This window comes from Equus quagga, chromosome 15, assembly GCF_021613505.1.
Source record: "Equus quagga isolate Etosha38 chromosome 15, UCLA_HA_Equagga_1.0, whole genome shotgun sequence".
NCBI classification, from domain to species: domain Eukaryota; kingdom Metazoa; phylum Chordata; class Mammalia; order Perissodactyla; family Equidae; genus Equus; species Equus quagga.
The window spans coordinates 68942470-68967637 of NC_060281.1; the positions used below are offsets into that span (position 1 = coordinate 68942470).

The following is a 25168-nucleotide window of genomic DNA, read 5'->3' on the forward strand; positions in this document are numbered from 1 at the left end:
TCCTCAGGCGCCGTGGGAGCCTGCGAATATGCCGGCTGCTCACCCCAGTTCTGCGAGGCCAACGGGCTGCGGTACAAGGCCATGATGGAGATCCGGCGCCTGCGGGGCCAGCTGACCACTGCAGGTACAGTCCCCGCATCGGCCTCCCGGGGCTCCCAGGTCCTCCGTCCACCGGCAGCACCCCGCCGAGAACTTGAGCTGGCCCTTTGAACGTTCAAACTTGTTCTGGGAAATGTTACCTGTGTATAGCTGATCCCCATTACTCACAGATTCCACGTTTGCAAATTCCCCTGCTCACTAAAATTTACTTGTAACCCCAAAATTAGCACTCGGTGCTTCTGTGGTCCTTCGATGACACTCACACGAGCAGAGTGATGACGCATGCGTGGTCTCCCGTCAGGTCGTCCGTTGGTCTTGTCTTTTCCTTGGTGACATCTGTCTCATCACCCTCTGTCCCCAGCTCTGGTCTGGACCGGCTGCGTGCCACCTCCTGCCCAGCTGCCCCTGGGCCCCTGGCCTCATCCTGGGGTCCCACTCGGGAGTAGGGCCGGCGCTAGTTTGTTCTCTGGCTGTGGAGCAGGGAGCAGCTGGCGATTCGGTGCCCACCGCCCTCCTGCTCATGGTTGGGGCTGGCAGAGACGGGACCTGTTTGAGGCCACGTCAGGGCCGGGTTTGGGAGGCAGGGCTCCTGTGTCCTGTCCTAGATGCCTCCTTCCTTCTTACTTCTTTCCTTTTGTCTCTCTTTAAACAGTGTATTTCTTGCTGAAGGTTTTGAAGGGAAATCAGAGGTTTACGTTGCAAACCTGAGAATAAGGAAATCCACTCTGTCTTCGCTTTCCTTCCCCAGCCTGCTCCTCTGTCTTCTCTCTGCCCCTCTCTGGCCCCTCCCACTCCCAGCAGCAGTGCCTGAAGTCCCCTCTCTCTGCCCCTCCGCGGTGTCCCCAGAGCTTCAGCTCCCGTCCTTCCCTCCTGCGGAAGGACACAGTGTCGCCCCGGGTTTGTGCCTGGGCTCAGCAGCAAGGGTGACTGTCCCGTCGCAGCACCAGGGGCCCTCGGGAGGAGAGGTGGCCTCCGCTGGTCGTGCACACTCAGGACGCCCCGATCTTCTGGGCAGGCTGCCTGCACTGAGGCTAACGGGAGTTCCAGTGCAGGCTGGGCAGGTCCCCTCGTAGCCGCTCGCTCTGCCACCCACAGAGGATTTTGGGTTTTGTCCTAAGGAAGACAAGCACGTGGGTGTGGGTGTGGGTGGGCAGCTCGTTCTGCCCTGCTGAGGTCCCCCAGCAGGGGCCAAGATAAGCGGGTGACTGAGGCTGGAGCTCCGTGTCGAGTGGTGTGGGGCCTTCCAGAAGGTCAGGGCAAAGCCAGCCCCAGGCTGCTGCCATCCTCACAGCGGGCTCTCCCCCCAGTCAACGCTGTGTGCCCTGAGGCCGGGCTCTTCGTGGACCCCAAGATGCAGCCGCCTTCCGAGAGCCAGGTGACCTACCTGCGGCAGATCGTGACGGCCGGCCTGGGCGACCACCTTGCCCGCAGGGTCCAGAGTGAGGATCTGCTGGACGACAAGTGGAGGAACGCCTACAAGGTTGGTCTCTGGCGGGGCACGGGCAGCGGGGCAGTCGCTGCCCCCAGGCTCCCCCCACTGCCCTGCCCTCTCCACCCTCCATCTGTCTCTCGTCCCCCTAGCCTGGGCATCGTCAGGACACCTGGCGAGGGGTAGCCGGGGGACCCGTGGGGGTCTGGGTGGGCCTGTCCTCCTCCGTCACAGGTCCCACAGCCTCAGGGAACATCCCCACCAAGGAAGAGGGTGGGGTGTACGGTGGAGTCAGTCTTGCTTTGGGTGTTAGCTTCACCCCCAACTTTGTTTTTATAACAGCTTAATTGAGATGTAAACCACGGACTGTACAATTCACTGGTTTTTAGTATACTCACAGTTGCGTAACTGTCACCACAAGCACATGTAGAACACGTTTCTCACCCCGAAAAGAGACGCCACGCCGATGAGGAGTCACTCTCCCTCTTTTCATCTCCCCACCCCGTGAAGCCACCTTCTGTCTCTGGATTCGCCTGTTTAAGACATTTTACATAAGTGGAATCGGACAGTGTGTGGCCTTTTGTGTGTGGCTTCTCTCACTCAGCATCCTGTTTTTGAGGTTTGTCCATGTGTAGCAGCTGTCAGAACCCGCACCAGTATCTTCCGTGGCGGAACACTCTTCGTGACACAGACGCCCACGTTGGCCCGTCCGTCCGTCTGTGGATGGAGCACTCTCACGCTTCTCGGGCTGAGTGTGTAGCTGCACTCACGTGGCTTCATCTCACCTGGTGCTTGTGTCTCCTGGACTCAGGTCCGCTCGCTGTCTCTCTGCAGACCCCGCTCCTCGACGACCCCGTCTTCATCCACCCCAGTTCCGTCCTTTTCAGAGAGCTCCCCGAGTTTGTGGTCTACCAGGAAATTGTGGAGACCACCAAGATGTACATGAAAGGTAGCAGAGCTGGCGGCCGGGCCCTCGCCTCACCCATGTGGCTCTGTTGAGCTGTGTCCACTGTGACCCCCAGCCTTTCTCCCCTGGTCCCCAGGCGTCTCGACCGTGGAGGTGCCATGGATCCCAGTCCTGCTGCCCTCTTACTGCCAGTTTGACCAGCCGCTGGACGAGCCACCCCCCACCTACTGCCCCGAGAAGGGGCGGGTGCTGTGCCACCGGGCCAGTGTGTTCTGTGAGTTGGGGCGACTTCCTGGTGGCCTTGGCTCCGGCAGACACATGGTCCCCCACCCTGCCAACTGTGTGACACGGGTGGTGTCATCCCAGGGCACCTGCGCCTTTGATGGGTGGGGCCCGGGGCTCAGGGAAGGACTTGGGGGCCGTGGGAACCCGTCCCCGTCCCTCGCTCAGCGGCTCCTGCCCTCCAGATCGCGTCAGCTGGCCACTCCCCGCGGTCCAGGTGGACTTCCCAGAGGGCATTGACCGCTACAAGCACTTCGCCCGGGTTCTGCTGGAGGGGCAGGTATGCGGCCCGGCGGCTCCCTCAGCCCTTCTTTGGTGCCGTGGCGGGGTATGAGCCCGGGGTCCCTCACCCTGTCTTGTGGTCTCTCCCCAGGTCTTCCGCAAGCTGGCCTCGTACCAGGGCTGTTTGCTGTCCAGCCCCAGCACGATGCTGAAGACATGGGCCAGGTACAGGCTTCCCAGAACACCGGGGCAGTGAAGAGAGCGGGGACTAGTGTCCTGGGGTGACCGTAACAGATGACCTCCACCTGAGGGGTTTAAAACAATAGAAGTGTTTTCTCTCACAGCTCTGGAGGCCAGACGTTCAAAATCAGGGCGTGAGCCGGGCTGTGCTCCCTCTGAAGGCTCCGGGCATTCGTTCCTTGGCTTGCGGCCGCATTCCTCCCATCTCTGCTCCCTCCTCACGCGGCCGTCCCTTCCGTCTGCGTTCTCTTATACACCAGTCCTTGGGCTCAGGACTCACCCCAGTCCAGTGTGACTTCATCTTAATTAACATCAGCAGAGACTCTTTCCAAATAAGGTCACACCCTAAGGTTCTGGGTGGACATGAACTTTTGGGGGGACACTGGTCAACCTACTGTGGAGTTGCCAGGTGTTAGCCGGGGGCATCCTGCACACCTGAGCCCCTGGGGGCTTCCTGCCAGCTGAGCACAGGCCCACTTCCATCGCGCCCATCCTCCTCCTCACTGTCCTCCTCCCCCTCCTCCTCCTCCCCCCCATCTTCCTCCCCCTCGTCCTTCCCCTTCCCCCTACCTGTCCCTGCCCCTCCCTCTTGTTTTCTTTCTGCCCACTGCTCAGCCCCAAGAAGACCCCTCCCCTTCCCGAAGCTGGACGATGCGGGGCCCTGAAGGTGCAGGCAGGTGTCTCCCTCCCTGTGGCTTGGGCCCCCCTCCAGGCTGCTGCCAGCCCATTCATTCACCCAGCAGCCCGCTCTAAGCGCCCGCCCTCTGCCACGTTCTCGTGCTAGGAGGCGGGCACGACCCCGTCCCCGTGGGGGTGTTCCCGCACATGGAGGTGGACGCCAAACAGAATGTGACTAGAACATATGGCAGGTGGTGGCGCCACTATGAAGGGACAAAGAAGGGTATTGGGGACGAGGCCGCAGGCGGGGTTGGGGTGGTCAGGAGAGCCTGACTGAGCAGATTCTGGGACGGCAGGGCTGTGAGGCGGGCGGAAGCCTGGAGGAAGGTTCTGGGTGGGATGAGCAGTGGGTGCAGAAGCAGCCTGGGAAGGCAGGTGCTCAGGGAGCGTGAGGAAGGCCAGGGCAGCTGCATCAGGGGCAGCAAAGACTCAAGTGATAGGAGGAGGTGGGGTCAGAGAGGCGATGGAGTCTAGATCATTCCATTGGCCGACACCCCTGGCGTGATGGAAGGAGTCTCTTCACCCTCCCGGCAGGGCTGGCCTGGCGGTGCCGCCTGCCCACTCCCATGGCTCCTGACCAGGCCCATCGGTGGCCAGCATGGTGGCCTCTAACCCACGTCCCATCCTCAGGCTCCAGCCCAGGACAGAGAGCCTCCTGAGAGCCCTTGTAGCTGAGAAAGCTGACTGCCGAGATGCCTTGCTGGCTGCTTGGAAGAAAAACCCCAAATGTGAGTTTGACCAGCGTAGGTGCCCGATGGTTCAGGGTTGGGAGTGGGCAGGATGGGGCCCACTGAGGCAGCCCAGGGTCAGCGGGGGATCTGCCCTGCAGTGAGCAGCTGGCACAGGGCCACCCTGACACTGCCTCCCCATCTGCCCCACAGACCTGCTGGCCGAGTACTGCGAGTGGCTCCCGCAGGCCATGCACGCCGATGTGGAGAAGGCCTGGCCGCCCACCCCTGACCGCTGAGCCGACACCTGGCCACGGGGCCAAGGGCTGCTCTGGAGCCCAGGGGCTGGTCACCCTGGCGTGGGACTACTCCAGGAGGCGGGTCCAGCCCGATTCTGGACACAGCCTGCTCCTGCCCTGGCAGTCTGACCGAGGTGTGACTTTTTTTTTTAACTATTTATTGCGTGGGTTGCATGGTGGATGATGACTTAGCTCCCGTGCTCATGCCGTTTTAAATGTGCCCTGTGGACTTCATTCGTCCCCGTGGCCTCCCCCACAGTCCACACCCTCCCGTGTGGAAGGGTGACAGCATGGAGCAGAGCATCTCCCCCCGGTGGTCAGCCCCTGGGCGGCAGGGAGCTCACACTGCACCCCGCAGAGGGTGGGCTTGTGCTGGGCACCCACACAGCTGCCCTGCTGCCCTTGAAGTGGAGCCCCCGGGACCCTGCCCCCTTCCATTCCCTCCCCCTTTTCTCTGGTAGTCAAGGAGGAAAGTAGAGGGGCAGAGGGGGGTCCCTGGGCAGGACAGAAGGACGAGAGGGCTGTGGGCTGGACCGAGGCCCTGCCCCTCCATCCTGCAAGGCGAGAGGCAGAATGGACTCGTCACCAGCGTCCTGCTTCTGCTGCACACGGAGGCGGCGTCACAAAATAAATATCCCTTCCGCCCAGACCCTTTTGTCCTTGACTCGGGGAAGGACGCAGCAGTGGACACTTGGCCGCTCCAGGGGTGTGGCTCGTCAGCCAGGCCTGCCTGCTGCCCGACTCCGGCTCCTGAGGGAGGCCCCCTCACTGGTTCTCCACCTCCCAGGCTTCTCTCGAAGGCCTTCACGGGCTGCCTCTTCCCTCCCGCCCTTCAGACCGGGTGCCAGGCCCCGAGCTTCCACTCCACACCCCTCCCCGGCCCCGGGCGGCCTGCAGACCAGGCTGCTCGACCCGTGCCTGCCGTGACTGAGGGCAGCTTTACCTCCTCGCTGATGTGTAGAACTGCGATATTTCCCACTCACAAGTCCCGATCTCCAGCTTTTCTACAAAACTCTGAGCACACAAGTGCTGGCAGTTCCCAGGTGACCGTGGGAGCCGTCTTCTCGGTGCTGCGCAGCCTCCTGCCTGACTGCCCGGCCCTCCTCCATCTCACTCAGCGAAGGAAAACTGTTCTGATTAGGCAGGTTTTTAAAAAAGATTTTTGAGATATAATTAACGTACCATGAAATTCACTGTTTCAAAGTGTATAATTCAATGACTTACGTTCACGGTTGTGCAGCTGTCATCACTGTCTAATTCTAGAGCATTTTCATGGCTCTGAAAAGAAACCCGTACTCAGGGGCCGGCCCTGTAGCTGAGTGGTTAACTTCTCGGCTCTGCTTCGGTGGCCCAGGGTTTCACCGGTTCGGATCCTGGGCACAGACATGGCACTGCTCGTTGGGCCATGCTGAGGTGGCATCCTACATGCCACAACTGGAAGGACCTACAACTAAAAATATACAACTGTGTACCGGGGGGATTTGGGGAGAAAAAGGAAAAATAAAATCTTTAAAAAAAGAGGAAGAAACCTGTACCCATCAGAGTCAACCCCACTTCCTCAGCTGTAGGCACCCGCTGATCTGTCTGTCTCCATTGATGTGCCCGCTCTGGGTGTTTCACATAAAGAGTCACACCACACGTGGCCTTTGTGTCTGGCTTCTTTCATTTAACAACCCTTTCGGGTTTCATCCAGGTTGTAGCAGGTTTCAGCTCTTGATTCCTTTATGCCTGAACGATATTCATTGTGTGGATCCACCACATTCTGTTTATCCATCCATCTGTTGATGGACATGAGTTTCCACCTTTTGGCCATTGTGAATAATGCTGCTATTACCCAGTTCATCTTACTGAATTGTAAGAGTTCTGGAAACAAGTTCTTTATCAGATAAATGATCCGCAGATACTTTCTCCCATTCTGTGAGTTGTCGTTTCACTTTTTTTTTTTTTTTTGGTAAGGAAGATTGGCCCTGAGCTAAGATCTGTTGCCAATCCCCCTCCATTTTGTACGTGGGATGCCACCACAGCATGGCTTGATGAGCAGTGTGTAGGTCCCCACCCAGGATCCAAATCCATGGTCCCCCTGGGCTGCCAAAGCAGATCGTGTGAACTTAACCACTATGCTGCCACGCTGGCCCCTGTCTTTGCCTTCTTGATAGCGCCCTTTGAAGCACAAGAGTTTTCAGTGGATCTGGCTTACCTGTTTTTTCCTTTGGTTGCTTGTGCTTTTGGTGTCATCCAGGAAACCAGTCCAATGTAATGAAGCTTTTCCCTTGTGTTTTCTTAAGAGTTCATAGTTTCAGCTCTTATGTTTAGGTCTGTCATCCATCTGGAGTTCATTTTTGTAAATGGTGTGAGGTAGGTGGCCAACATCCTTTACGTGTGGTTATCCAGTTGTCCCACCACTGTCTGTTGAAGAGACTGTTACTTCCCCCATTAAATGGTCTTGGGACCCTTGTCAAAAATTTACTAATCATAGATGCATGGGGTTTATCTCTGAACTGACTAAAGAATTTTTGCACGTTATGAAATTCAGAATTTTCTAGCAGAAACATGAATCCCCATCCCAGAGGCACCCCCCCCCGTAGCCAGTTTCCTGCCTGGGAATCGGCACAGGGGCACCTGAACCCCCGGCTTCCTCAGCACATCACCGAGATTCCCTCTGCTCGCGGAGCGGCCCCGTCCTTCCCAGCAGCTGCGCGATGGCCCACAGCGCAGCTCCGCCGTGGTTGTTAGCCCAGGCCCCAGTGACGGGCCTCTGTAATCATTTGATGTTACAAGCAAAGCTGTGTTGGGTAGCCTCGTGTATGTGTCACTTCGTGTCTGTATGAAAGATGGTCCCGTTGCCCTCCAGGGAGATTGGACTTCCCACCGTGCTCTCCTCGAGACCATATTGGGCCACGTCACTGCCCTGCTTAAAACGTGGGAAGATTCTCCATTACTTGAGGGCTGAAGGCCACCCCTGTGACGCAGCTTCCAAGGGTGTGCGTGCACAGACCTTGCACCCCTGCGTCATCTCACACCACAGCCCTGGGACCACCCTGGATTCCTTCCATCTTCCCTCAGGCACCCTTGTCAGCCCCCGCAGGTGCTCTTCCCTCGCCCGGGACGCTTCTGTGCCTTGCTGCCTCGCGCCCTCTGGGTGGCTTCTCACCTTCGGGGTTAAGCCCCTCTGGACCATCCCCAGGGAAGCTGGCCTGGCTGCCATCCACTTAGGTAGGCAAGCCTCTGTCTCGCTCGTCATCTTGTGTCCCCAACACGTGGGAGTGCAAATGTTAGGAGAAAATTGCAGCAAATTGTAAAAAGAAAAACCTGAAGCCAAACAGGCGTCCCAGGAATCTAAAGGAAAGGGAACACGTCTGACATCGGGGAAATTGTCAATCATGTGATGTGGAAAATGATAGAAAAGAGGTCAGGAAATGAAAAAATAGACAAATATTGCCAAACATGATAAAGAAACAACATACCAGTGGATGAGCTATTGCGATATGAGAAAAAGATGAGAGAGAAGGCTGTGACCAAGGGAGCTGTGAAAGCCCGTCTCAGTGGCTGGTAGGTTCAGAAAGATGCTCAACCTCGCAAATGGGCAGGAAATGAACATCAGATCAGTAATGCAATAACAGCAGATCCAGAAAACATTAAGAATCTTGGCAACACCCAACACTGGTGAGAACATGGAACAAAGCATCTTCACAGTGTTGGTGGCTGTGGGAATCGCCACAGCCTTGGGGGAGAAATCCAGCAGTATTTACAGTAAAAACACAGTGCTCCACGGGGGCCTTCACGCAGAGATGGGAGCCAGGAAGCAAGCCTCACGGATGGGTTAGATGTTGACCACAGCTCCTCAGGAGACAAAGCACAGGGCGCTGAGTGACGGCTGATCGGCTGAGGGGAGTGTGGTACACTACTCATACAAATGAGCCTGGTCTCTGCTCACCTGGAGGGACTCCCACCGCCCATCAAGTGAGAAAAGCAAGTGTCAGCGTAAACTGCATGATTCCACTTCAGGAAAGACAGCCCCAACCGTCCCCCGCCCTCACTGCCGTGTATGATACTGTGAGAGAGGGAGACGATGTGAAAGGCACCCGACTGATTATCTGGGGGCTCGGGGGGGTTAGAGGGACAAACTGAAGAAATAAGAGAAGAAAAGAAAACAAATTCACATTGCAATACCAAAGAAATCATAGGAAAACAGCATGAAGACATACGTGGAGGATGTTCATGACAGATGCTGTTAATAACAGCAAAAATTTGGAAATATCACACGTGGAGGGGGTATTAGTAAATTACGGCACAACCAGATTGTGAAATACTTTGCAGCCCTTCAACGTGATGTCATAATGTCATCAACACAAAGCAGCATTTCACAAGTGCACTGAGTGAAAACAATCCGGCTACACAGCTGCCCGGCGAGCTCCTGTCTGTGCTGCGCAGGAGGAGCTCACACTGCCGGCCGCAGCGCCTCCTTAGAAAGCCCAGCTGGCGGGCTGGGCCCTTGGCTGGGTCCTGGAACTTGGGTTTCCGGAGGATTCTCACTGCTCTCTGACTGATAAGGGTTGGCTCACTGCGCCCACACTGTACAAATGACATGGCTTGTGCTCCACACCTGCTTTCCTTTGGGGAGTCTGGCATTTTGCTGCAAGCCGGGCAGAGGATGCCGGCGTGGTCAGACCCTCATGACATCCTGGCGAGCTGAGTCTCTCAGGGGCCTCCCTGGGCAGAAGCTCCGAACACCTGCTCCTCTGTTTTTGTTGTTGGGGGAAGCGTGCCCCGGTGTCCCCCATGGCAGGGAGAGAACATGAGGAAGCCCACAGGTGGATTCCTCCAGACGCCACCAGTGTCTTCTCCCTTAAGATCCGAGTGTGTATCCTCACTACACTGTTATCATAAATCTCAGCTGTGAGAACAACTGTACACCGAGTGCAGTGGATCCGTCTAGAGAACCTCTGAATGTGGGGGTGGTCATGGGGACATCCCCTCCGGCCCACACGTGTGTATGGAAACGTCTAGATGGCGCTCGGGACCTGTTAGGATGGTCATCTGGCACCGTGAGTCTGGAGAGGCAGTTGATTTCCTCTCACTTAGGTATTTTTCCTAAGTCAGTTTGTGCTATCACAATGTAAATGCATAAATTCCATCATATAAATACATAAATAAAACAAGACAACAAAGATCCACGTTTAACATTCCAAAACTCTTCCGCTTCTCCACAGCAGGGCCTCTAACCCCATCCCCCAGCCTAGGAGCCCTCCCCCACTCTCTCTCTGTCTCTCTACATTCAAGCCGCCTGCGGGTTCTATGGGCTCTACCTCCAGCCTTTATCCAGGACCCCCATGCTCACCACCTGCACTGCAAGCCCCCGCCCACCTTCCACAGCCTGCGTCCCCCACTGGCCGCCTGGGCCTTGGCTGTGGCTTCCTCGCTGGTGTCTGGTGTCCACCCTGCCAGCCCGTGGTGTATTCTCCAACATGGCAGCCAGAGGGAGCCTTTTAAAATCTAAATCTGATCATGCCATTCCCCTGTATCAGGCTTTCCAGCTAAATTTCAACCCCCTCCTAAGCCCATAAACTACACTCCATGCACAAGGCTTTCTTTCTGTCCCTTTGACACAGAGCACACACACACACACACACCCCTTCAACCTCAGGGCCTTTGCACCTACCATTTCCTCTGTTTCTGCAGTTAGGCTTCTCTGACAGCTTGTCTACAGCATCCCCCTTTGGTCTCCATCTCATTGCTATTACTGTCTTCATAGAACTTATCACTACTCGCTTAGTGCTAGTCTTGGAACTGGAATATAAAGGCCAGGAGGGCGGAGAAACCTTACCTGTCTTATCCAGGGATATACTATGGTACTCGACGCTACCGGGGTACACAGTAGGTGCTCAGTGTGTGCACGTTACCTGGCATCAGGCGCTCAGGAGTCTATTGGGTGAATGGGCAGCTGCAAAACTCTCCTTAGAAACCCAGTGTTTTCCCAACTGCCTGATGACGTGGATAGCTAGGAGCATCTGTTTAAAGATGCAGATTCCTGGGCGCGCCGCCAACCTACTGCACCCAACTCTCCAGAGGAGGGAATCCGGGTGTCTGCGATGCGGCTCAGGGACGGTGCCTAGAGCTGCCTGCTCCAAGGGAGCTCCGTCCTCAGGCTGGCTGATGGGGGCGTCGGGGACCCCTTCGCTGCTTGGCCTTCCCAACGCGTAACTGTGGTTTAGAGAAAAAGACTAAAACGTGGAGATGCCGGGGATTGAACCCGGGGCCTCATACATGCAAAGCATGCGCTCTACCACTGAGCTACATCCCCTGACTCTTAAGCGTGCTTTCCGGGAATGAGGATGTAGGAAGTCGCGCCTTCGCTGCGCTTGTACCTATTTCTTCCTTTAAGGACGCTCAGCGTCTCCATGGGCTCAAGAAGGTCTCTCGGAGCGCTGCGGGAGCTCGCTGACCCGGGGCGCCCGGCGCTGCGACTCCGGAGGCCCGGCCCCGAGCAGACGGCAGCGGTAGCCGGAGAACCCGGTCCCCATATGGAGCGACCTGGAGGAGAGCGAGAACGGCTCGTCCTCGTTAGTATAGTGGTGAGTATCCCCGCCTGTCACGCGGGAGACCGGGGTTCGATTCCCCGACGGGGAGGCCAGGCGCACCTTTTAACTAAAAAGAGACTTGTCACCGCCGCCGCGAGGTGCTCTCTGACACGTGCCCTGTGCAGACGCACGAGGAGCCGTCCGGCCCCGTTGTGCCTGGAACCGTGTCAATTAGGGCGCTTCCGAGAGGTGCCCTGCTGCCCCGGGAGGCGCTGAGCCAGAAAAGCTGCGTCCTCAGCGGAGGCCCGAGTAGGTGTGTCCATATCTTGGAGTACGTTTATATTTCCTTTTCTGATCGGCATCACAGTGACAGCAGCTCACCGCGACCTCGTTCCCACCGGGCGCCGGGCGGCGTCCGTGCGGCCCGTGCAGGCGCGCTGCTCCCCCCGGGGCGGTGTCTGGCCGCCTCGTCCTCCCAGGGCGCGGTGGGGCCGCCTCGTCCCCCCAGACTCGGTGGGGCCGCCTCGTTCCCCCGGGGCGCCGTGGGGCGCGGCCCATGGAGAGGCCCCGGCCGCCGCACCGTCCGCTCTGCGCCCCGCTGCCCTCGGGGGAGGAGGGCGGGGAGACGGGGGCGACCCCGACTTTCCACTCCCCGCCTCTCTGGACTGTTTGAAATGTGTCTTCCCGTCCCCCTCCCTCCCTCCCTTCCTTTCTTCTTCACTCCACTTCTATCGACACGATGCACCTGAACGGTTTGCAAAGACCCGCTGCGCCGCCCCGAAGCGCGGCCTGGGCGCCCCTGCTGCGCCCCTGCTCCCGAGGGCCGGCGCGTGTGCTCGGTGCACCGCCGCCCCCGAGCTGCGGCCCGAACAGCGGCAGGTGCGGGAGGCTCTGTCTGCGCCCCCTTCTCCGCCTGAGGACGGGGCCCCCCAGAGCAGCTCGTGCGCACAGACCCCCTCCCGGGAGCCCCGCCAGCCAGGTGACTGGCTCTCGTCGCAGGAGAGGAGACGAGGACTTGACACCAAACTACGTCACAAGCTGTCACCTCCCAGCTGTCCTTCCAAGGCCCGGTCGTCTTTCCTAAAATCCACTTGCTCTCCGCTGAGGCCTGCGTTCCCGTGCCCTTCCCCGGTTAACGCACTATAGAAACTCAAGTCTCGCAGCTGGTTTGGGTTTAGTCGCTATTTAATCCTGTGATGCCCCGTACGTGTAATATTAACAATTCATTAGAAACTAACTTGTCTTGTGGGGGTGAAGAAAACATTTATCTGAAGTTCAGTAACTCTGTCCGTTTCATTATGATTTCTTTTTCTTTTGTTAAATTAAAATAAAGTTAATGTTGATGCTTTTTGTTAAAAACGGGGTATAGAATGTGATCCTATTTTAATAAAAATGAAGCGCCCATCTCTCTCTCTCCCTTTCTCCCTGTTTATGTCTGTAGAGGTGGAATTCCGTCAGCTGCTCTCATGAGCGCTGTTTCTCAGCAGCGAAATGTGGGCGTGTATCAGCCCACCTGTTGATACTTTTCTGTGGTTTTCAATCTTGAGCGTATTTTGATAAAAAATCAATCATAAAAATAAAATGATGTGGCAGTGATTGTAGCGGACTGAATAGTAGCCTCCGCAAGATGTGTCCGCCTGGAAGCTAGGAGTGTGATCTTGAAATAAGGGCCTCTGCAGGTGTCATTAAAGTAAGAGACTCGAGAGGAGATCATCATGAATTAGGGTAGGTCCTGAGTCTAGTGACACGTGTCTTTACAAGAGACAGAAAAGGAAAGGCCACACAGAGACGTAGAAGGACAGGGGCCGACGGGGGAGCGATGGAGCGATGCATCTAAAAGCCGAGGAGTGCTGAGGATTGCCCGCCACACCAGGAGCTCCGAGAGGTTTCATCCTCGAAGCCTCCAGGAGGAACCAACCCTGCGGACACCTTGACTTCAGACTTTTAGCCTCTAAACTGTGAGAATAAATCCAGTTTGTGGTCATTCGGTACAGCAGCCCCAGGAGACACAGTAATGATGACCTCGTGACTCATTTATTCAACAAATGTTTATTGCCAGCTTCCTCTCTCCTGGTCATTGGGCTGACATGTTTGAGAAGAACGGGACAGACTGCATGAACTGAATGATTGGGAAAGAAATTATGAGGAAACAAAACAAAGTGAATAAACCATTTTAAAAAGTAGTAACAATGGTCATGAGACTGGGATAGCATTTTACCTTCTCAGTTGTTAATGACATCAATTACATTTCCAAAACACACATTTTGCTTTAGGATCACTGTAGATTCGTGCCCAATGGACATTGAAGCCTGCTCTTCTCTCAGATGTGCAAGGCTGGGTGTGCTGTACTGCTGGTCTGGCTGTTTGGAGCTGGATCTGGCCAGACCTGACACCTGATCAGAAATGAACACACTGGGCTGTACCTCTGAGAGGTCATTTGCAAGGCCTCTGCAGGAGGATCTTCAGAAGGGGACCTGTTCTCGATAGAGAGGGAGCCAAGGATTCCAGAAGGGAGACAGACATTCCTATTTCTCCCAGACCCTTGAAATCAGAAATCTTCCCCCATCCAGGAAAATGCAGCCACAGTAGGTGTTAGGACAGGCAGGCGGGTGTATTAGTTGCCGCGGCTTCCAAAACAAAACACCACAGACGGAGTGGCTTAAACCACACATGTATTCTCTGAGTCCTGGAGGCTGGAAGTCTGAGATGGAGGTGCTGGCGTTTGGTTTCTCCTGAGGCCTGTCCCTGGCACGCAGGGGGCTGACTTGGCGCTGCGACCTCACATGGCAGTCCCTCTGGGTCCGTGTCTTAGCCTCTTCTTAGAAGAATACCAGTCCTGCTGGAGGAACGACCCCTTCTAACTTCATCACCTCTTTAGAGGCCCCGTCTCCACATCCGGCCGCGTTCTGAGGTGGCTGGGGTTAGGGCTTCAACACAGGAATTCGGAGGGGGCACAATTCAGCCCATCACATTGGGTTTGGGGACACTGAGAGGACTCTGGTTTGCTCCGAGTTTCCATTTGGAAGTCTAGCTGGCGTCTCAAAACCTCAGGCCTCTGTGACAGTCTCGATTCCCGCACTCAGCCTGCGGTGCTCCCGCCCTGGCTCGAGAGCATCCAGCAGCCGCCCGGTAGTCCAGACCAGCCCCTTGGTGTCATCCTTCACCCTTCCTTTCCATTACTGCTGCATCAGATACACCCCCCTCCCCCTCTTCAGCTCTTCCAGGCTGACTTTCTTTCTGTTGCTCCAACTAGTCGACCTTGTTTCAGCCTCAGGGCCTTTGCCCCTGCTGTCCCCTCTGCCCAGAGGCTCTCCCTGCAGCTCTCGGCACAGCTGGCTCTTCACTGTTCAGGTCTTCCCAGCTCTCTCCTCCTCTCTCTTCTCCTCCTGCCCCCACCCCTGGCATCCCACCCCATCACGACGATTAATTGTACTTCTCAGCATTACTCTTGTACCCAACTATCCCGTTACTGTATTTGTGGATGGGCCAGAGGGTCACTGGGTGCTCAGCAAACACATCATGAAGGACCTCCCCACTCGCTCATCAGCTCCCAGACAACACTCCCCACCCACCCATTGCCCAAAGGGGAGGGATGCAGAGCTGAACCCTGATGCCCACCTGTCGGTGTCCCCATGCCAGGCTGCCGAGCAGGTGCCGCAGGGGCCACAGGTGCGGCCGCCGTGATTGCAGGCCGGATGTGAGTCACTCATGGCCCCAAGGAAAGCCACCTTCTGGCCAATGCGTCCTCCCACGCGCCTTGGCGTGGTCAGCATCCCTGCCATACCTTGGGCTGCTTGGGAAGCTGGCCTTGTTTCTTCGCACAGAGAAGGGAGCTTGAAAAAGCAAAGCTCTGAGCCAAGTAGGATTCATTCATTCGTTCTTTCGTTCATTAATTCAACAAATATTTATTAAGCACCTGTTATGTGCCAGGCACTGCTCCAGGCCCTGAGGGATACAGCAGTGACACAGGCAGATGACTTCCCTGCTCCTCCTGGGTCGGTCCTAGCTGGAGAGACAGATATTGGAAATGGAAAACAATACATAAGCTAACAAACAATAAGGGGCTGGGGTCTTGTTTGGAGGAGTGGTCAGGGAAGGCTTCTTGGAGGCGGTGGCCTTAAAGGACGCGAAGGGGCAGGAGCAGGGCGAGCCTGGCGGTCATGGGTTCCACCTGCTCCGGGTCTCGCGGCATCTGGTCCCCAAGTCGAAGACCCAGGGCCGTTAGGACGACGAGGAGGAGAGAATCGCAGCCGAGCGCCAGCAGCGGCCGAAATAGCTCAGTTGGGAGAGCGTTAGACTGAAGATCTAAAGGTCCCTGGTTCGATCCCGGGTTTCGGCAGCCGGTTGTTTTTTTTCCCTTTTTTTTTCCCCTCTCCCCAAGAGAAAGAGGCGGGGGGCAGGGAGTGAATAGACGAAGCCGATTCTTCCCAATGAACGAAGACATTTCACTTTTTTAGTTTCAAACAGCTCCGAGCAGCAGCCACGGGAAGCCAGAGGGATGGAAACTTGCGCGCAACTCCTCATCCGGGGATATCCACCAAGGCCGAGTTTTGCCTGACCCCATTTCTTTAATTTCGTAAACGTTTATTAATCTCTGTTGCATGTTTGTTGATGTCTGTCCGTTAGTTTTTGCTCTCTGTTTATTAACGTCTGCTGTCTGAACCTAGCGGCTAAATCAAGGATCCGGCAGGAAACGGCTTCTTTAAGACGGAATTAAGCCAAACGGGACTTTGCATTCTTTGGTTTTGTAGGAAAAGATAAAATATTGAACCATTGGAAGCATATTACTATTTAGGGGAAGCTACGCATGCCTTAAAGGGGAGGTCTGAGGAGCGACGAGTAGCGCCCGTCCTCGTTAGTATAGTGGTGAGTATCCCCGCCTGTCACGCGGGAGACCGGGGTTCGATTCCCCGACGGGGAGGCTGCCTACGTTTTACCATTCGTCTCTATTTTTTTCGTTTTTCTTCTAAACAAATAAAATTCTCCAACTGCCGTAGAAATTCCTTATTCTCCTCGCGAAGAATACACCCGACGGGCAGGCGACACTCAGCCTGACAGCAGTTGCCTTTCGGCAGCTTAGTCCCAGGCACACTCTGGCTCCCCAGTGTCACGTGGTTGCAAAAAAGAGACCCCGTTCTGTCGCTGAAGCGGTGTTTTCGGTTCCTGCAGGCCCACGGCGCGGCCGCAGAGCGTTAGCTGTACATGATCGTTTCCCAGAAACCGTCAGGTCCTCAGCCGGGAGCTGCTCGCTCGGCTGCAAACCTCCCCTCTTCCTACGTCCTTCCAGCCCAGAGCCTGGCTCTCGGAAAAGGTTTAGGGATTGAGGCAGGAGGCGGGGTGCCTCCAAACAGGAACGTTTTCTCCTCTGACCTTGCAGACTCCACCTCTGAACACAGCGCTCCCGCTTCCCAGGCTCCCGCGCCTGCCTTCTTGCGTTTGTCTGTTCGCTTCACATTCATCCCTCGCATCGGTGCTGGGCACCCGGGATGCGCCAGGCGCTGGGGATCCAGCAGGAGGGAGACTAGGCCCTGCCCTGCTGAGCCAGGGAGCGACGGAGGGACGCAGACAGTGAACAAGTAGAAACACAGCTTCTGAGGGTGACAGATGCTGTGAAGAAAAACAATGCGTGGGATTCGTCGGCCCTTTAGAGAGGAGGCCAGGAGGGCCTTTCCGAGGACCTGGACAATGAGAAGGAGCTGATCACAGAGATCTGGGGAACCGCATTCCAGGCAGAGGGAATGGCAAGTGCAAAGGCACGGAGGTGCAGAGGAGCCTGGCATGCCTGGGGAACAGCAAGCAGGCAGCTGTGGCTGGAGGGCCCCCAGGGAGGAGGAGCAGAGCAGGGATGATGTTAGCAAGGTCCACAGAGGCCAGATCACAGAGGGCAGAGTGCGGAGTATGGATTTGACTCCGAGAGTTTTATGCAGAGGGGAAACATAACTGAGTTTGCTTTGAGCAGAGCTGTCTGGCGAGAGAGCAAGCAGGGGCACTTCCAGAACTGCATACAACCCTTTAGCTCCCTCCCAAACCATGTCCAAAAGAACGCCATCTGTGGCGCCATCTTTCTGTGGCCAAGGTCACTCTCTCGTGGCTACCTCCTTGAGCTAGAGGCTAAGGACAAAGAGCGGCTTACACAGAGCCCTATTCCGCACCTCGCCCCGCTGCCCTCCTGCTCATCTGTTCTGCTTCACTAAAACCATCAGCAAAGCACCAGCTCACGCCTGGGGTGAAGATGAGACGTAGGGCCCTTCCCGGGACTTCACATCCTAACAACGTGTACAATAAAGACGACTCACGTTTCCGAGCCCGGACCCTGTGCCAGGCACTGTTCTAAAGGTTCTACGTGTAACTCGTTCAATGCTCACAACCCCCGTTTCCGAGCCCGGACCCTGTGCCAGGCACTGTTCTAAAGGTTCTACGTGTAACTCATTCAATGCTCACAACCCCTCTGTGAAGCAGGTCCATCTCCATTTTACAGACGAGCCCAGAGGAAGTCACAGCTGCTGGGTCCAGCGTCCTGTGCACCAGCTCGCTTAGGCCTTTAGCTGCAAAGGGTGTCAGGCCTCAGCACGCTGGAAGGGAGCTGACTGCAGACCAAGCCGGCAGGACATTTTTGGGTGGGGTTCTCTCTAAGTCACTGTTTCCTGCCAGGAAATCTCAAGCGCTGGTGGAAAGAGGTGTGGCCTTCAGTTTGGAGCCCTCTCCTTGCCACTCACCCGCTCCTTCCCCACTGGGTAGCCCTTGATGACCCCAGCATGATGCTAAGTATCTGGAAGAGAGGGGCTCCCTGACAGGTAGAGAATGGCGTTTTTCAGTGGGCTGTTGCAAAGAGGTCCCTTCCTCAGAGTTTAACCCGTCATCCTGGGGGCTGGATCTGCTTCCTTCTAGTTTGCTCATTTTTATATTCAGAAGAGTTCTTTTGGGAGAAAAAAAGGTCTTCACGCCCATGTGGAAACCTCAAAGTCACCGAAGCTTGGAAGGGATTTAAAGGCCAGGAAAGCAGAGATTTCTGGGTGGAGGTGCAGTCAGGGCAACACTCCTGCTTATTGGAAGGAAGCTTTCCTTTCCCTTCCCTTCTTTTCTGTCTGTGAGGAGCAACATTCAGGAACAGGGCTATTTCCGGTGTCAGCTAGAATTTCAGCTGCAAGGCTGTGAAGAACGGGTCTGCTTGGGAGACATAAAATGACTTATTTTGGTTTGCGTTTGCTAAACCCTAACATCCATTTAAATACTATACAAAATTCTAATTTAGAAAAAAAAATCTTAAGAATAGAGTATAGCAGAGAATTTCAGAAAACCTAGCAGCAAGGTTAGGGGATGTAGCTCAGTGGTAGAGCGCATGCTTTGCATGTATGAGGCCCCGGGTTCGATCCCCGGCATCTCCATTGCTGTTCTCCTGAACTTTTTCTTTTTAGTTTCTGCCCATCATTAAAGTGCCATGGATGTGATTATAACAAGTATTATCAAGTACCCAATTACTACTTGGAGGTGGGATTTTCACAAGGCGTGATCTTCTCTTTCTGAAACCCCCAACACTCCAAAGGTACTTTTGTCAGAAAAGGAGCAGTCAGCAGAAAAATGGAAAGGCAAAATCTGACACCACAGGTTTGGGGAGTTTCCCGCACGGTTCCTGGCCTCGTGACTGCAGGAAAGGCCTCGAGGCCTGGGGACTCATTCCTGGCCGTCAGAGGGCAAGTGTGTAAGCGAGGGAAAGCTCTGGGTCTCTGGGTGTCCGTGCGGTCAGCAACGGCCTTCTCAGAGGGAGCCGGAGCGTGCCCAGCAGGCAGGGTTTGCTCCCCGCTTCATCAGCAACAGGCCACGAAGGAAGGAATGAATGGCTTTGGTGCACGTATCGTTTATTTTTATATTTATACACTGTATCTGTATTTTATCAATAAAAATAAAAGGTGTATTTTGTTGAAAGCAGAGATCCTGTTGTATCCTGGAGGTGCAGTCCTTTGTCTGCTGTAACAATGAATGAATTCTTTCCCCCGGAAGTCTTCTGTCTCATTTGACTTGACCTCGTGTTTTAAATCAGAAAACATCTCCTCTGAGATCTGGAGTGACCTGACTCTTTGCAAAGCCTTCACTTTCGAGATGACGACACTGAAATTCGTGAAATGACTCACCAGTTAGGTCGTGGGGGACTGGTGACAGCCCCTGTTTCTATGGAGCTTCCGTGAAGCTTATTTCTCCCTAAATGTCAACAAGGTTTTAAGGGAACAAAACGTTGAGGTTATTTCTAAAGTTATCACGTCTAACACAAAACCAATTATATGTTTCTGTTTTACTTTGTATCTTATAATTAAGCATTTCCCATAGTGCAGTGACAAGGAAAAAATACATAAGGCTTGTGTGGGGAAAGGCAGCTTCCTAGAAAAGTCTTTGTGAACCTTTGAAGAAAGTGTTTTTTAAAACACTACATTTTATTTTATATACATATATAAAAGAGCCCATTATTTGAGGTCCCTAGAGCAGTCAAATTCATAGAGACAAAAAGCAGCACAGTGGTTGCCGGGGGCTGGGGGAGGGGAGATGGGGAACTGGTTAATGGGTACAAAGTTTCCGTTTTGCCAGATGAAGAGTTCTGGAGATGCCTGGTGGCGATGGTTGCACAGCAAGGCGAATGTGGAAGGCCCCAGAACAGGCCGCCCTAAATTATGCTGCTTTGGTTTATTGATTTTGAGCAGTGGGTGCTTGAAAAACAGCAGGTGCGGGAGAGGCTTTCTCTGCGCCCCCTTCTCTGCCTGAAGACAGGTCCTCCCAAAGCAGCTCGTGGTCACAGCTCCCCTCCCGGGAGTCTCAGCAACCAGGTGACTGGCTCTTGTCATAAAGGAGGAGACTAGGACTGGACACCAAACTATGTCACAAACTGTCACACCTCCCAGCGATTCTTCTAAGGCCTGGTCATCTTTCCTAAAAACCATTTACTCTCCCCTGAGGCCTGCGTTCCCATCCCCTTCCCCGACTGAGATGGTGCCTAAGTCTAAATGCTAAAGCTCCTCTGGGACTCACTCATTCTCCCCTGGGTCTCTCTCAGGCACACATGAAGGTGACACGTCCATAAACTTTTGGGCTTTTTTTTTTCTCTTGTTGATCTTTTATTACAGGGGTCTCAGCTGAGAACTCTGAAGAGTAGAGGAAAAATTATTTCTCCTTCCCTCCAACATACTTAACACGACTGAATTGTACACTTAAAAATGGCTAAGATGGTAAATTTTATGCATACGTATTTTGCCACAATCTAAAAAAAAAAGTCCAAATAGGTTAACTAACTCCTTAACGTTCCTAAACTAGGCAAATTCAGGGACTGGAGCTTAAATCTGATTTTCTGACTGGCGGGGGACGAAATTGGTTATTTTTAAACTGGAGCAGTTTGTGTTCTGGCACACAACGCAAATGCACAAATGTAAACAGGAAAAAGAACAAAATCCCTTGGGCTTTTTTTTTTCTTCCTAAGCTGCAGATACCCTTGACTCCCTTTTACGGTTATATAACCGATGACAAAGCAAGGCAAGCCTTTCCCACCCAGCTCTCCGATTTCACCCTTTCTCCTGGGAGGACACTGTTTGCGGCCCATTGTGCTCTGAGACATTCTCACGAGGCAGAGTGAAGCCCCATACAAGTAGTGACCTTCAGGGGAAGCGAATGTTTTGGAGGAAGGAAGAAAGGCAGGCAGACACACAGGCACCAGTCCAACCCCCTCCCCGCAAGAGCCCAACACCCAGGCCCTTTGTGAGCTCAGCCCATCACGTGCCCGGTCTGCCCGCCAATCCCGCCCTGTTGCTGGCCTCTGTCACTTTCCCATTGGTGCCAGCTCTGAAGCAATTTCTTCTGGGGCGCCTGCAAAGGACGGATCTGTGTGGGCGGAAAGAACTGAAAATGGATCCAGAGACTCATCCAGCTTCTCGCACCTTCCAGCACACTGCATTCTGAGTCAGAGGCGTTCAGGTTTTAGGAGCATGTCTTGGTACCTGATTCCCGATTCCCGAGTCCAAACGGGACATTTAGACCTTGGGAGCCCTTCTCAGCAAAGGGAAAAGCAGTGGCAATAACAACAACAAAAATCCTCTCTAGAGCAGGGTTCCTCAACCGAATTACGGACATTTGGGGCCCAGTGATTCTGTGTCGCGGGGGCCTGTCCACTGTCGGAAGTTTCGTGGCATCCCTGGCCTCTACCACTAGATGCTAGCAGCGTCCCCCACCCCCACCAAGCACCACCACAGTTGTGACAGGCAAAAACGCCTCCAGACGTTGCCAGGTGTCCACGGAGGGGCAAAAATGATTCCCAGTTGAGAAGCGCTGCTCCAGAGGAACACCAGTCCCTCTCTTTGGGGAGGTCAGCGCCGCCTCCCCTCTCTCGCTCAGTGCCCTGGGACAAATGTTTACTTCTATTTGCTTCAACAAAAACTCACTCTTGGACTTAAATTAGGGGATGCAAACGTTTTCAGAGAACGTTTTCTGCTAGAGAAAAAAAATCAGTGTTCTCAGCTCCAAAGAATGTTGTTGTCTCTTCGGAGCTGACCCTGGGCCTCTCCCCGCCCCCCGAGACGCTCTCCCCCCTCCTCGCCCTCAGAAATCAGGCCTGTTTTTCTCCGTGCCTTTTGGACTCCGAAAGAAGCCACGTCACAAAGCGTGTGACTCAGCCCTTAAACGACATGAATCACAAGGCTTGCAGCCGAGCAACAGCTGGAAGCAAACAAGGTGTGGTTTGAAGTGAGGCCTGGCCACCGGAGAAAGAACCTCAGTTTTCATTCCTTTGAAAACTTCTCCCTGGAATTTAGGGAGAAATAACCTCATAAAGAGCCTCCGCATGGTGTTCCTTTAAAACCTCTTTCCAGAAATTTAGAAAGAAATAACCTTCACCCAAATCTTTATTGGCAGTCGCTGGCATCTCCTGCTTACCTGAACAATGAATGCTATTTTTACCATTTATTTTAATTTCCTACTAATAAATTCATTCTCTTTGGACAAGGTTAAAAATCACAGAGGGTAAAGCATCTTCAGCACCGCTCATGGAGGTGAGCATGAGCGAGGCCATCTTGTCGCGCTAAGCGGCCCCAGCCCCTCCTCCGTGTGACCACTCGCGGCTCTGCACGTACTCTGCACAAGCATTCGCACGCCCTCCTGATTTATGGCCTCCGCTTGACGTGGGTGCTCCCTGACAGCTTCACAAACTCAAACATTGTTCTGTGAGTTTCCCTCCAGGCACGGGCTGCCCACAGGCGGGAAGCACACCCACTAGGCCTCCACCACAGCGGGCAGAAGGGAGCAACGTGATGCCCGCACCCCTCCTCGCTGCCCCGTTCCCGATATTTGCCTGAGACCCTGTAATCCTTGAAGACGGGTTTTTGAGACCTTAGTCACCCATCTTCCGATTTGCCGGCTAGTATAACCTAATTAAACTTCCTCTCTCGACCCCTAGCTGGTTGCCATTAATTGGCTCAGACGGCGCCCATGGCTCGGCGTCCCTCAGCCCTTCTTCATAAATACACACGTACACGGCTTCCCCGGGGAGACGCACGGCAGTTCTGTCTTGACTCCCATCTCAGGGAGAACGCTTAAATATTAAAGTGCTCAGAATTTAGAACAGGAGTGTGGTCTTCTCCTGATGGCAACAGCTTTCAGTCAGCGGCCTTTCTGTTTTCTTCTTGAAGCTTCCAGGGCGGAAATTAAAATGCCCTCCCTCCTCCTCATTTGTAGAAACAGGGAGTACTTCTAGAAGAGTCCAGAAGGAGCGGCCTGCAGCACGGGGGCACGAGGGGGCCTTCTCACCGCCAGCTCTCACGACCTGCTTTACCTCTGCACCGTGCTCACGTGTTTTAAGACACTTTTCTCCGCTTTAATCAAAATGGGATTTGCCTCTGGAATTAAATATCGCGTGTGGGATACGGAGGGTTTTTTCCCCAGAAACACACAGGGCCGAGACTCAGTCAGCGTCTGTCTGAGCCTTGACCTAAATCTCTGAAACGTGAAATTTCCGAGCGCAGCTGCACAGCGACAGAGCTGAGATTCGGGGGCTCCTCGATTATCATCGGGGACAAAGGTCCCAGGCGGAAGGCCAGGCGATGGCACAGGCGGGCTAGAACAATCTGGAAGGTTCTGCCCTGTCAGCGCCGGGGGTCTGACGAGGCCGTGAGGCATTCCCGCCTTCCTGGCCGGCGGCGGGCAGCCGGGCCCGAGCACCTTGTCGGGGGCGGGCGCGCCGCCGCCGCGTCCGACCGGAAGCCGCGATCTGCCGAGTCATCCGCCCTGTCCCGGTGCCCGCCGGCGCGGGGGATGGGCTGGGGCCCCGGGGAGCCCGAGCCCGGCCCGGCCCGGGGGGAGGGAGTTTGGGGAAGCACGAACACTGCCGTTACCTTCAACGTCACCCTGTCAAGGGCCCCTCAGGGTCGCGGGGGGCGCGCAGGGTGCGTGCGCGCGAGGGGAGCGGGACCCGACTCCGCCTGAGGCGCTCGGCCGGAGGCCTGTCCGCCAGGGGCGGGTCCCCTGCCCGGGAGACGCGGGGCCGTTAGGGTTGAGGGGAGGGGGCGCTGGGGCCGGGCTGCACGGAGAGCCCGCTCCGGCCGCCCGGGAGACTCCGCGCCGGGTTTTCGCACCCGCCGCGGGCCGCTCCCCCGCCCCCGCCGTCGAACGCCGGCCACGCCGCGGACGCAGCGCGCCGAGAACGCGGTGATCCCTCCGCCCGGCCTCTCAGGACTGCGGCCCCCTCCCCACCAGACTCCGCTCCAGAGCCCCGGTCTTAACAGGGGAACACTTCAGGAGGGGGATTAGGGGATTCCGGGGGGCTGCGCTTCTCTACAGGCAGCAGGAAGGGCTGAGAAAAGTAGTCCCTTCTAGGCGTTTCTGCGGAGGGATCTTGCGGGGCGGGGCCACGGTTGCTATATAAGGGCGTGCCGGGTGTGGTGCAGACAGTTTCGTCCAGGCCGGGAGTTGGTTGCTTTCTCTTTTCTGCGCGCGGCTGTCATCGCGATTTGGTGAGGGGAGGCCGCTGCGGTGGCTGGGGCTCTCGCGGCTGTCAGGCTGCTGGGCGGGCGGGAGGCACGGCGGCGCGCCGCGGGGGGGAGGCGGCCGAGGAGCTCGTCGCCGGGGCCTGCGAGCGTGGCAGCCCGGGGGGGGGGGGGGGGGGTGACGAGCAAAATGGCGGCTGCTTCCGGCTCCGAAGCGGGCGGGGAGGTTGGCGAGAGACGGCCGCTCGCGGGCGCAAGGAGCCGCGGAGGCCGTGAGCGGGGGAGCGCGGCGGCGCGTGGGGACCCGCGGGCGGGCCCGCCTCCGGCGGCCTGACTGGTGCGCAGCCCGGGCTTTCGTAGCGCGGCGGTTCCGGAGGACCCGGCACCGCGGGGGGAGAGGGTGCGGCCTGTGACGTCACTCTCTGTGGGCTCACAGGGGGCGTCCGCTGGGGGGCCGCGGCTGTCCCGGGCCTGAGGGAGACGCTGCCGGGCCGACGGGGGACGCGGGTCCAGCGGCGCAGACGTGAGGCTTCGACTCGTGGGTCAGGTTTCCTGCTCTCCGGGGGGCACTGGAAGCGGGCGCGGCTCGCTCGTCAGGCCGGTGCCGGTTGCTCCCGTGAGGCGGCTTAGGGGAGACGTCTGTGGTGGTCGTTTGAGCCACGTGACAGTTGGCTCTGAGCGCGGGACCAGGTGGACGCGTGAGCCGCTTGCTCAGCGCCTGAGTTATTTCTTTATGTCTCTGTCGTGACAGACAATGCAGATCTTCGTGAAGACCCTGACCGGAAAGACCATCACCCTGGAGGTGGAGCCCAGCGACACCATCGAGAATGTCAAGGCCAAGATCCAGGACAAGGAGGGCATCCCCCCCGACCAGCA

At 55.9% G+C, this 25168-nt stretch overlaps 2 protein-coding genes and 5 non-coding genes across 13 annotated transcripts in view; 6 read left to right on the forward strand and 1 right to left on the reverse strand.

Moving 5' to 3' along the window:
- DHX37 (DEAH-box helicase 37) overlaps positions 1-13619 on the forward strand; it is a 40233-nt gene extending 26614 nt beyond the window's left edge. For 2 of the 7 annotated variants that reach the window (XM_046639831.1, XM_046639835.1), the window contains exons 20-28: positions 8-124; positions 1407-1579; positions 2363-2477; positions 2572-2709; positions 2903-2997; positions 3091-3164; positions 4488-4585; positions 4739-4958; positions 5473-6231. In XM_046639831.1, the coding sequence (XP_046495787.1) occupies positions 8-124; positions 1407-1579; positions 2363-2477; positions 2572-2709; positions 2903-2997; positions 3091-3164; positions 4488-4585; positions 4739-4824 (896 nt within the window). In that variant the 3' untranslated portion in view covers positions 4825-4958; positions 5473-6231. The other 5 variants (XM_046639833.1, XM_046639832.1, XM_046639834.1 and 2 more) reach the window with 5 other exon arrangements.
- Positions 11054-11125, reverse strand: TRNAA-UGC (transfer RNA alanine (anticodon UGC)). The gene has a single exon. It is a non-coding gene; the product is annotated as a tRNA-Ala (tRNA).
- TRNAD-GUC (transfer RNA aspartic acid (anticodon GUC)) lies at positions 11380-11451 on the forward strand. Its single transcript has one exon. It is a non-coding gene; the product is annotated as a tRNA-Asp (tRNA).
- A 1989-nt stretch (positions 13620-15608) lies between the features above and the next one.
- TRNAF-GAA (transfer RNA phenylalanine (anticodon GAA)) lies at positions 15609-15681 on the forward strand. The gene has a single exon. It is a non-coding gene; the product is annotated as a tRNA-Phe (tRNA).
- Positions 15682-16191: 510 nt separating this feature from the next.
- TRNAD-GUC (transfer RNA aspartic acid (anticodon GUC)) lies at positions 16192-16263 on the forward strand. Its single transcript has one exon. It is a non-coding gene; the product is annotated as a tRNA-Asp (tRNA).
- Positions 16264-18655: 2392 nt separating this feature from the next.
- TRNAA-UGC (transfer RNA alanine (anticodon UGC)) lies at positions 18656-18727 on the forward strand. Its single transcript has one exon. It is a non-coding gene; the product is annotated as a tRNA-Ala (tRNA).
- A 5435-nt stretch (positions 18728-24162) lies between these two features.
- The window catches only part of UBC (ubiquitin C), a 1178-nt gene continuing 172 nt past the window's right edge, over positions 24163-25168 (forward strand). The window contains exons 1-2 of the mRNA XM_046638930.1: positions 24163-24319; positions 25044-25168. The exon at positions 25044-25168 is cut by the window's right edge and continues 172 nt beyond it. Coding sequence (XP_046494886.1) covers positions 25047-25168 — 122 coding nt within the window. The 5' untranslated portion in view covers positions 24163-24319; positions 25044-25046. The remainder of the gene's footprint in view (positions 24320-25043) is intronic.